The sequence below is a fragment of the Pan paniscus genome, chromosome 15 (assembly GCF_029289425.2).
Source record: "Pan paniscus chromosome 15, NHGRI_mPanPan1-v2.0_pri, whole genome shotgun sequence".
Classification (NCBI taxonomy): Eukaryota; Metazoa; Chordata; class Mammalia; order Primates; family Hominidae; genus Pan; species Pan paniscus.
In genome coordinates, this window is record NC_073264.2 from 75,111,379 (window position 1) to 75,123,528 (window position 12,150).

The window sequence follows — 12,150 nt, forward strand, 5'->3', positions numbered from 1 at the left end:
CGTTTGGGCCTGGGAGGTTGAGGCTGCAGTGAGCTGTGATGGTGCTACTGCACTACAGCCTGGATGACAGAGCAAGATCTTGTTTCAAAAAAAAAAAGTCCGGTCAACTGTGGCACCAGCTGATAAACTATTTAACGTATTTGCCCTAGTGACTTGACTTTTTGTCCAAGACCTAGCCCAAAACAAAACAAAACAAAACAAAAACACCATCCTGGCTAACACGGTGAAACCTCGTCTCTACTGAAAATACAAAAAATTAGCCGGGCCTGGTGGCGGGCTCCTGTAGTCCCAGCTACTCGGGAGGCTGAGGCAGGAGAATGGCATGAACCCGGGAGGCGGAGCTTGCAGTGAGCCGAGATCGTGCCACTGCTCTTCAGCCTGGGTGAAAGAGTGAGACTCCGTCCCTCCCCCAGAAAAAAAAAAAACACACTCAAAAGTGGAGGGTAAAATGGGTGGGAGATCACAGTTATACTACCAATGGGTATCATCATGCAGAAACTGAACAGAGATAATGGGTTTGCAGTGGAAAGAACCAAAGTCCAGCACTGAGTGAGTAGGAATAGAAAAGATAGTTTAACTACAGGAGAATCAGGCTAGGGCACTGGTTCACACCTGTAATTTCAGCACGTTGAGAGGCCAAGGTGGGAGGATACTTGAGCCCAGAAGTTGGAGACCAGCATAGGCAACATAGTGGGACCCCATCTCTATTAAAAAAAAAATAAATATGGGAGAATCAAATAAGTAAATGAAAAGGTATAAAAACTGCCCAAGCGCAGTGGCTCACACCTGTAATCTCAGCACTTTCAGAGGCTGAGGTAGGAGGATCACTTGAGCCCAGGAGTTCAAGACCAGCCTGGGCAAGATGGCAAAAACTCATTTCTACAAAAAGTACAAAAATTAGCTGGGCATAGTTGCATGAACCTGTAGTCCCAGCCACTTGGGAGGCTGAGGTGGGTGGATGGCTTGAGCCCAAGAGGCAGAGGTTCTGGGGAGCCGAGATCGTGCTACTGCACTCCAGCCCGGTGACACAGCCAGGCCCTGTCTCAAAAAGAAAAAAAAAAGATATGAAAGCTTTCTGAAATGAGTTTGGCTTATCCTGTCTTTTCCCTTTGTTTTACCAGTCTTTTCGAGTTATGCTCCAGGGCTCCCCTCCTCCAGGAAGAGGCACTTACTTAATTATCTTATGTGAATACAAGTGAATATGTATTTCTTTTTTTTTTCTTTTTTCAAATGTGAATATGTATTTCTTATTAACTTATTCTTCCAACAATATTTGATCATGTGTGCCAGGCAATGCCAAGCAAAACAAATAAAAAAAGAGAAAAATTTAATAGTAATATAATAGAGTTATATACTATCTGCATATTAGAGTTGTATAAATAGTCATATACTGTCAATATCCTCTTCCCATGCAGGAAGTTAATAAAAACAGATGAATCTGTGGTGGACAGAGCCAAGGCCAATGCCTCCCTTTGGGAGGCCAGGTTGGAAGTCACAGAACTCTCTAGGATTAAGTATCGTGATACTTCACGGATACTGGCAAAAAGTAATGAGGACTTAAAGAAAAAGCAATGTAAAATGGAGAAAGACATAATGTCAGTATTAAGTTACCTGAAGAAGCAGGATCAGGAGAAAGATAATATGGTAGGTAGGTAGAAAGCCTCCTCGGCCTCATTAACTACCTCTATGGTGATGCTGATGTGGTTATGTATTTCAAAGATTTTTAATTCCTTGAAATCTTAACATATACTTAAGACATTTCAATTGACCTTAACTCTGTTTGAAGCAAGACACTTTTTCAGAATGGTTTTACTGTTATCGGCTCTCTTTTATTTTCAATCCTTGTTGCACGTTTTCTTGTCTGAAGCAAACAGAGATTGATGATCATAAGGGAACTTTATGATCTACTTTATTTTAAGGATAAGAGCATGGTATGTGATCTATATATTTTTTGATGCTGATTTTTAGTTTTAAAAATTTGTAAAGCAGTTCACTGATAATCCATGATAACTTTCTGAACCCAGCAAGTTGAATCTTTATTTTTATTTTTGGCCAGTTGAATCTTGTATCTTATTGTACCTTATTAAAGTGTTGAGAGTAAAGCTATCATTTTATATTTGGAAGAAAAAAGGAGGCCGGGTGTGGTGGCTACACCTGTAATCCCACCACTTTGGGAGGCTGAGGTGGGCAGATTGCCTGAGCCCAGGAGTTCGTGACCAGCCTGGGCAACACAGTGAAACCCCGTCTCTACTAAAATACAAAAAATTAACCAGGCATGGCTGCATGTGCCTATAGTCCCAGCTACTCGGGAGGCTGAGGCAGGAGAATTGCTTGAACCTGGGAGGCAGAGGTTGCAGCGAGCTGAGATCATACCACTACACTCCAGCCTGGCAGCCTGGGCGACAGAGAGAGACTCCATCTCAAAAAAAAAAAAAAAAAAAAAAAAAAAAAGAAAAGAAAAAGGGAAGGGAACTAACATTTTGGAGCCACTACAATGTACTATACTGGGTGCTTTACCTCTCTTGATTCTTTTACTAACCTCCTATTTAATTATTTTTATGACCCCGTGTAGCTATAATATTGTTATTTCCATATTACAGATGAAGAAATTGGCTTTCAGAAAGGACAGGTAACTTGCCCAAAGTCACACCCCTAGTGGGTGTTAAAAATGGAAATTCAGGCTGGGTGTGGTAACTCATGCCTATAATCCCAACACTTTGGGAGGAAGAGGCTGGAGGATAACTTAGCTTAGGAGTTCAGGACCAGCCTGGGGAACAAAGCAAGACCCAGGCTCTACACAAAATAAAAAATAGCCAGGCGTGGCAGTGTGCACCTGTAGTCCCAGCTACTCGGGAGGCTAAGGCGGGAGGATCACTTAAGCCCAGGAAGTTGAAGCTGCAGTGAGCCATGGTCATGTCACGGCAGTCCAACATGGACATCAGAGCAAAACTCTGTCTCATATTATTATTACTTTATTATTATTTTTGAGACAGGGTCTCTCTGTATCGCCTGGTCTAGAGTGCAGTGGTATGATCACGGCTCACCACAGGATCGACATCCGGGCTCAGATGATCCTCCTGCCTCAGTCTTCCAAGTAGCTGGGATTACAGGCACGCACCTCCATGCCTGGCTAATTTTTTGTATTTTTGGTAGAGACAGGGTTTCGCCATGTTGCCCAGGCTGGTCTTGAACTCCTGAGCTCAAGTGATCCACCCGCGTTGGCCTCCCAAAGTGCTGGGATTGCAAGCATGAGCCACCATGCCTGGCTGATTTTTTTGTAGTTTTTGTGGAGATGGGATTTCGCCATGTCGCCCAGGCTAGCCTCGAACTCCTGGGCTCAAGAAATCCTCCCAACTTAGCCTCCCAAAGTGCTGACATTACAGGCGTGAGCAATAGCACCTGGTCCAGAAATTTCTATCTTTATTTTATTTTATTTTTTGTATTTTTAGTAGGGACGGGGTTTTGGCATGTTGTTGGCCAGGCTGATCTGGAACTCCTGGCCTTGAGTGATCCGCCCACCTCACCCTCCCAAAGTGTTGGGATTGCATGCATGAGCCACAAAACCTGGCCAATTTTTATTTTTAAAATTACTCTTTTAATAGTAGGTATTATTAAATTGCCCGCTATAAAGTATTGTTCTAAAGTAAGTTTTTTTAGTCAACCATAGAAATAATTTCCAAATGTGATACTTAGATGCTTTGTTTTGTGGCTTGTAATAGCTCATTGTTATTGGTCTACATCAGTATCACTTGTACTTCCTGATTCTCATCTGCCTCCTTATATCAAAGGGCAGCATCTGGCAGTAACAGGTGGGTAATTTTTATAATCATGGATTGCCATTAAACCAAAAGAAACAACCTTGGGAGGAAGAAACAAAGTAGACTAAATATATCCTCATTAACTAGCTTTCCCATAGTTTTGTTACTCATTTTGCTATATACTAGAAAAATGTTATGTTGTTAAACTTTGTTTAAACTGTTTATAGTCATGTTAATTATAGAAATAATAGAAATGAAATGTGTTTTGAAAACTATTTTATTATGAACAAAATTAGGAGATTCCCCTTAAGAGAATTTAATGCTGTACTGAATTAATCACAGAATAATCTCATTGAATGTCACACCTGTTTTATGTGATTTAGGATTGTCCCAGTTTATTTTTTAGAATATCTAGATTTTTTCCTAAGGTGGTCTAAAACATTGTACATAGTATCTCACTTGTGTCAACAACCATGTCAGCAAGTCTTTAGTTTAAAAAGCTACTCAGATTCCCTTCTAAAACAAACCAGCATTCCTTGGGGAAATGGTTGATTTCAGGACTGGAACAGGGAATATAAAACATGAGGCTGGGCTGTTCATGGTGGCCCATGCCTGTAATCCCAGCACTTTGGGAGGCTGAGTGGCGGGGTGGGGGGGGGGGGTGCATCACATGAGGCCAGGAGTTTGAGACCATCCTGGCCAACAGAGTGAAACCCCATCTCTACTAGAAATACAAAGAATTAGCTAGGCATGGTGGTGCGTGTCTGCAGTCCCAGCTGCTTGGGAGGTTGAGGCACGAGAATTGCTTGAACCCAGGCGGCAGAGGTTGCAGTGAGCCAAGATTGTGCCACTGCAGTCAAGCCTGGGCAACAGAGTGAGACTCTGTCTCAAAAAAAAAAAAAAAAAGAGAGAGACTGGGGGCGGTGGCTCATGCCTGTAATCCCAGCACTTTGGGAGTCCAAGGCGGGTGGATTACTGAGGTCAGCAGTTTGAGACCAGCCTGGCCAACATGACGAAACCCCATCTCTACTGAAAATACAAAAATTAGCCAGGTGTGGTGGTGGGCACCTGTAATTCCAGCTACTCAGGAGGCTGAGGCAGGAGAATCATTTGAACACAGGAGGCGGAGGTTGCAGTGAGCCACGATCATGCCATTTTGCACTCCAGCCTGGGCAACAAGAGTGAAACTCCATCTCAAAAAAAAAAAAAAAAAAAAAAAGAGTCTGGAATATGTTATTGTGCCAGAAAATAAAAAATTTTAAAGGACATGGCCTTGTTTGAAGGGGCTCCCATTGGCCAAATCTGGGACAATCAAAATATTAGGTTGGTGCATTAAAAGAATGGCAAAAACCACAATTTTTTTTGCACCAACCTAATAAATAATAGCAAAAATGGCTGGGTGCAGTGGCTCACACCTGTAATCCCAGAACTTTGGGAGGCCAAGGTGGGCAGATCACCTGAGGTCAGGAGTTCAAGACCAGACTGGCCAACATGGCGGAACCCTGTCTCTACTAAAAATACAAAAATTAGCTGGGTGTGGTAGTGCGCACCTGTAATCCCAGCTACTCAGGAAGCTGAGACAGGAGAATCGCTTGAACCCAGGAGGTGGAGGTTGCAGTGAGCTGAGATTGCGCCACTGCACTCCACCCTCAGGGACAGAGTGAGACTCCATCTCAAAAGGAAAAAAAAAAAAAGGCAAAAACTGCAGTTGCTTTTGCACTAACCTAATAAATAACAACAGTAATAGATTATAACCTATTGAATGAAATAAAAATCCACGAGTGTGTACTACTAATAAACACATACATGAATAAATAAAGGAGAAAGGAAGCCTTTTTTTTTTTTTTTTTTTTTTTTTGAGACAGAGTCTCGCTCTGTCACCCAGGCTGGAGTGCAGTAGTGCGATCTTGGCTCACTGCAACCTCAAAGGATCACTGCAAAGGATTCTCCTGCCTCAGCATCCTGAGTAGCTGAGACTACAGGTGTGCCACCACCCCGCCTGGCTAATTTTTGTGTTTATAGTAGAGACGGGGTTTCACTATGCTGGCCAGGTTGGTCTCGAACTCCTGACCTCAGGTGATCTACCCGCCTCAGCTTCCCAAAGTGTTGGGATTACAGCCATGAGCCACCTCGCCCAGCTTTTTTTTTTTTTTTTTTTTTTTGCAGAAGAATGCCAATTAATAAATTTCCAAGGAGTGATGGAGTTAGAAAAATCACCATTTGGCATCATAGTAATAACTGAATCAGTCAAGAATCATCAATGGATGCTAAAACCTACTGGGTGAAAGTTTGATGAGGAGGATAATTGCATAGTCTCAAAAGATCGTCCCACAAATTACTTAATAATCACAGAAGAAAAAATAATAACTTTTAGGTGGAGAAAGTGGGCAGACACAACCTTAACCAACTGGTTAAAATTAGCATCAATCACCTAATGATGTGATGTACTGAAAAGGATACATCATCACTTAGGTACTATATATAGCCTACCAAAAACATACAACCTGAATCTACTCATGAAGAAGCATCAGCTAAGCCCAACCCTGCCCAGTATTCTTTTTAAAAAGTCAATTTAAAAACAAAGATCGAGAAACTGTTCCAGATTAAAGGGGACTAAGACACATGACAGATAAATGCAACGCATGATCAAGGGTTGTATTGTAGACAAGAAAAATAAAAAATTGCAATAAAGGACATTATTGGGATAATTGTAGCAGAATTTAAATATAGAGTATATATTACATAGTAGTATATTAATGTTAGACTTCCTGATCTTTATAATTTTATAGTGCTTGTAAAAGGGAAGGCCCTTTTTCTTCAAAAATAGATACTGAAAGGCCAGGCACAGTGGCTCATGCCTGTAATCCCAGCACTTTGGGAGGCTGAGGCTGGTGGATCACCTGAGGTCAGAAGTTCGAGACCAGCCTGGCCAACATGGTGAAACCCTGTCTCTACAAAAAATACAAAAAATTAGCCAAGCGTGGTGGCGCATGCCTATAGTCCCAGGTACTTGGGAGGCAGAGGCAGGAGAATTGCTTTAGCCCAGGAGGCATAGGTTGCTGTGAGCCAAGATTGCACCACTGCAGTCCAGCCTGGGCGACAGAGTGAGACTCTGTCTCAAAAAAAAAGAAAGAAAAAGAAATAAGGAAATAGATACTGAAGTCTTCTGGGGTAAAAGGTCATCTTGAAATTGACATTACCCTTTACCACTAAAGAAATACACACACACACACACACACACACACACACACACACAAATGGAAAGCAAATGCGGCAAAATTAATGTATATGGGTGAATAGTATGGGAATTTTTTGTACTCTTCTTGAAACTCGTCTTGGCTAGGCGCTATGGCTCACACCTATAATCCCAGCACTTAGGCCAAGGCAGGGGGATCACTTGAGCCCATGACTTTGAGACCAGCCTGAGCAACATGGCAAGACTCCATCTCTATTTTTTTTTTTTTTTTTTAGACAGAGTCTTGCTCTGTCACCTGGGCTGGAGTGCAATGACGCCATCTCGGCTCACTGCAACCTCTGCCTCCCAGGTTCAAGAGATTCTCCTGCCTCAGCCTCCTGAGTAGCTGGGATTACAGGCATGTGCCACCACGCCTGGCTAATTTCATAGTTTTAGTAGAGAAGGGGTTTCTCCATGTTGGTCAGGCTGGTATTAATGTTGCTTTTATTTTTAACCACACACACACACAAAAAAGTTGACCAGGTACTTCTGATGATAGCCAGGTTTTAGAAACTGGCAATAGCAGGTTGAAGGTATGGGAAATTTCCTGTCCCCTCTTCTCTTTCCACCTCACTCACCTCTTTTGCCATATTGGTTTTAGTATTGTGTGAAACTAGTCTACTTAATAAAGGTAGACATAGAGCAGTTTCTTTATCTTCATGACCCTGTATTTTGATTTTCAACAGATTGAAAAACTGAAACAGCAATTAAATGAAACAAAGGAAAAAGCCCAAGAGGAGAAGGATAAATTGGTGAGTTATCTATGTGTACTAATACTCCACTTACTGGATGGTCAGGTTTCTGGCAAGCTCAGGTATTTAAGACCCAATGACAGTGAGTGAGTAAGTTCTCTGGGCAGGCTAATGACCTTAAAGCTTGATTGTATAGAAATTCAAAAAACCAGGCTGGGCATGATGGCTCATGCCTGTAATCCCAACACTTTGGGATGCTGAGGCGGCGGATCACCTGAGGTCAGGAGTTCGAGATCAGCCTGGCCAACATGGTGAAACCTTGTCACTACTAAAAATTTAAAAATTAGCCAGGCGTGGTGGTGCACGCTTATAATCCCAGCTACTCGGGAGGCTGAGACAGGAGAATTGCTTGAACCTGGGAGGCAGAGGTTGCAGTGAGCCAGGATCGCACCATTGCACTCCAGCCTGGGTGACAAGAGTGAAACTTCATCTCAAAAAAAAAAAAAAAAGTTTAAAAACAACATATTATAAAAATAAGTTATTGTAAAAAACCATATAATATTAAGATTGCTTCCTGATACTGAATTTGTTATTGTTTCTAATGCTTTTCAGTGGATGGATCTAGGAGATACAAGTTTTTAAAATATTAAAATAGATCATGACTCTATACTAATACTTTCAGTTTACATGCAGGAATATAGAATTTTTACTTAACTTTATCTGTATCTCCTTTATCCCTTGCCAAAAGTCCTTATTCTTACTGATACCAATATAATTACCTAGTTGTGTAAACCCCAATATATCAATCTCAGAATGCTAATATTACCACCAAAAATAAATTCCTGAAAACAGTTTAAGATTTTGGGGGGCATTTTTCTCCCTTAGGATATATACCAGTAAGGATCTATGATAAAATTGCAAGGCTTAAGAACCATTTGAAATTCTTTTCTATGAGGTTATGCCACCAACTCAACAACACATTTTGCTTTTGATTTTTAGAGGTTGCTTTTTATTTTTTCATTCTACTGTATTTATTTAATTTTTTTAGATATGGGAGTTTTGCTGTATTGCCCAGGCTGGTCTTCAACTTCTGACCTCAAGCAGTTCTCCTTGCCTCAGCCTCCCGAGTAGCTAAGACTACAGGCATACACCACCACACCTGACTTAGAGGTTGCTTTTTATTTATTTATTTTTATTTTTTAATTTAATTTTTTTTAGAGGTTGCTTTTTAAAAAATTAGTTTTGCCTATAAAATTATGTAAAATATTTACATGGTTCTAAAGTCTGTAAAACAAGTTGCACGTCGAGAAATCCAACTTTTTTTTTTAGATGGAATCTCGCTCTGTCGCCCAGGCTGGAGTGCAGTGGTGCAATCTCTGCTCACTGCAAGCTCCACCTATCGGGTTCACACCGTTCTCCTGCCTCAGCCTCTCGAGTAGCTGGGACTACAGGCACCTACCATCATGCCCGGCTAATTTTTTGTATTTTTAGTAGAGACGGGATTTCACTGTGTTAGCCAGGATGGTCTCTCGATCTCCTGACCTCATGATCCGCCCGCCTTGGCCTCCCAAAGTGCTGAGAAATCCAACTCCTATCCATGTCTTTTCCACACTGTCTTCTCCCTCTCCCTGTAGAAAACCGTTTTATTTATTTTGTGTTTTATCCTCTCTTTAAAAAAAAAGGTTGCTTAAAAAATTGTTTCCTTATCAGAAAAGCTAAAAAAAAGTCATAAACATATATATATATATAGAGAGAGAGATTATATATAAGGAGATTTTATATATATAGGTTATATATAAAATCTTTCTTAGATAAAAGGTAGCATGCAATATACATAAACCTGCACCTGCTTTTTTTATTTAACAGTATGCCTTGGTGATCACTCCATAGCAGTATGTAGAGACATTCCCTTTTTCTTTTCTTTTTTTTTTTTTTTTTTGAGACAGGGTCTCCCTCTGTTGCCCAAGCTGGAGTGCAGTGGCACAATCATGGCTCACTGTAACCTCAAACTATTGGGTTCAAGGGATCCTCCCACCCAGCCTCCGGAGTAGCTGGAACTGTAGGCGAGTACCACTACACCTGGCAAATTTTTGTATTTTTTGTAGAGATGGGGTCTCCCTGTGTTACCCAGGCTGATCTTGAACTCCTGGCCTTAAGCGATCCTTCCAGCTTGGCCTCCCAAAGTGTTGGAATTATAGGTGTAGGCCACCACGCCTGGCATCATTCCCTTTTATAGCTGTGTGATGATTATTGTGTGGATATATCATAGTTTATTCAAATGGTCCCTGTCTTAGTTCAGGCTATTATGACAGAATACCATAGACTGAGGTGCTCAAACAACAAACATGTATTTCTCATCATTCTGGAGGCTAGAAGGTCAGGGTGCTAGCATGGTTGAGTTCTTGGTGGAGGCCGTTCTTCTGGTTCACAGATGGCCACTTCCTGCTGGATCCTTACTTTTGGCAGAGAGAGAAAGCTCTGGTTTTTCCATCTCTTTCTTCACCAATCCCATCATGGAGGCTCCACCCTCATGATCTCATCTAAACCTAACTACCTCCCGAAGGTCACTCCTCCAAATACCATCACACTGGGGATTAGGGCTTCAACATAGGATTTTTTGGGTTCACACATACAGCTCATAGCAGTCCCTTTTTGATGGATAGTTGGGTTGTTTCCAGTCTTTTTCTATTACAATGAATGTGCCAGTAAAGAGCTTCATGTATGTATCTTTTCACATTTTGGCCATTATGTCGTTGGGATAGATTCCTGTAAGTGGTATTGCTAGACCAAAGAAAAATATATAATTTTTCTAGGTATTGCCAAATATCCATTTATAGATATTGTGCTGTTCTGTAATACCACTAGCCATGCATGAGATTGCCTGTTTCCTCACAGCTTTACCAACAGAGTCTATTCTCAAAGTTGATTTTTTTTTTTTTTTTTTTTGAGACAGAGTCTCGCTCTTGTCTCCCAGGCTGGAGTGCAGTGGCACGATCTCGGCTGACTGCAACTTCCGCCTCCCGGGTTCAAGTGATTCTCCTGCCTCAGCCTCCCAAGTAGCTGGGATTACAGGCACCTGCCACCACACCTGGCTAACTTTTGTATTTTTAGTAGAGACAGGGTTTCACCATGTTGGCCAGGCTGGTCTTGAACTCCTGACCTCAAGTGATCCACCTGCCTTGGCCTCCCAAAGTGCTGGGATTACATGTGTGAGCTACTGTGCCTGGCCTCAAACTTGATTTTTGCAATGTGATAGGTGAGAAATGGGTATTTTTCAATTTACGCTTCTCTCTTTTTTTTTTTTTTCTTTTTTTGAGGCGGAGTCTTGCTCTGTCACCCAGGCTGGAGTGCAATGGCGTGATCTCAGCTCACTGCAACCTCCACCTCCCAGGTTCAATTGATTCTCCTGCCTCAGCCTCCTGAGTAGCTGGGATTACAGGTGCGTGCCACCATGCCTGGCTAATTTTTGTATTTTTAGTAGAAGTGGGGTTTCACAGTGTTGGCCAGGCTGGTCTTGAACTCCTGACCTCGTGATCCACCTGCCTCGGCCTCCCAAAGTGCTGGGATTACAGGTGTGAGCCACCACCTCTGGCCCAATTTACATTTCTCTTATTAGGAGCTAGATTGGACTTTTTTTTCACATTTGAAGGCCATTTGCATTTCTTTTAGTACCTTTTGTTCATTTGTTGTTATTGGCCTTTCCTTCTTCCCCCCTTCCTTTTCTCTGTCCTCTTGCTTTCACTTCCCTCTCCTCCTCCTCTTTCTCCTTCTCTTCCTCTCAGTCTTTTATGTCTCCTTCCCTTTTTCTCCCTCCTCTTCCTTCCTCATCCTCCTTCTTTCTCCTACCTTCCTCTTTATTAGGGATATTTACCACACTCCCTTTGACTCCTAGCCAATTAATTTTAACTAGTTTCGGGTATTATTTATGTCAGAGATAAAAGGTGTGTTTAGTCTTCTCATATCCCTTTTTAGTAAACATCTGCATTTTTTCCTTTCTATATAGAAACTTTTCCAAAATTTTTTCTTATTCAATGCAGATGGTATCTTTTTACAGAAATGAAAACTTTATGCAAAAATAAAAGGGGGACCGGGCGCGGTGGCTCATGCCTGTAATCCCAGTACTTTGGGAGGCCAAAGCGGGCAGATCACCTGAGGTCAGGAGTTCAAGACCAGCCTGGCCAACATCGTGAAACCCCATCTCTACTAAAAAATACAAAAATTAGCTGGGCGTGGTGGCAGGCATCTGTAATCCCAGTTACTCGGGAGGCTGAGGCAGGGAGAATTGCTTGAACCTGGGAGGCAGAGGTTGCAGTGAGCTGAGATCACGCCACTACACTCCAGCCTGAGCAACAGAGTGAGACTCCATCTCAAAAAAATAATAATAATAAAATAAAGGCCAGGTGCGGTGGCTTACACCTGTAATCCCAGCACTTTGGGAGGCCGAGGTGAGTGGATCACGAGGTCA

At 42.0% G+C, this 12,150-nt stretch overlaps 1 protein-coding gene across 10 annotated transcripts in view; it reads left to right on the plus strand.

The window, feature by feature from the left end:
* BBOF1 (basal body orientation factor 1) overlaps positions 1-12,150 on the plus strand; it is a 64,680-nt gene that overhangs the window by 2,186 nt on the left and 50,344 nt on the right. For 6 of the 10 annotated variants that reach the window (XR_008620926.2, XM_003824160.5, XM_008977898.4 and 3 more), the window contains exons 2-3: positions 1,416-1,644; positions 7,680-7,745. Coding sequence is in view for 5 of the 10 variants with exons in the window: in XM_003824160.5 (XP_003824208.2) it covers positions 1,416-1,644; positions 7,680-7,745 (295 nt within the window). In the remaining 5 variants the exon portion in view is untranslated. Of the gene's footprint in view, positions 1-1,415; positions 1,645-7,679; positions 7,746-8,733; positions 8,856-12,150 lie in introns of all 10 variants that reach the window. The other 4 variants (XR_008620927.2, XM_055097828.2, XM_008977899.4 and 1 more) reach the window with 2 other exon arrangements.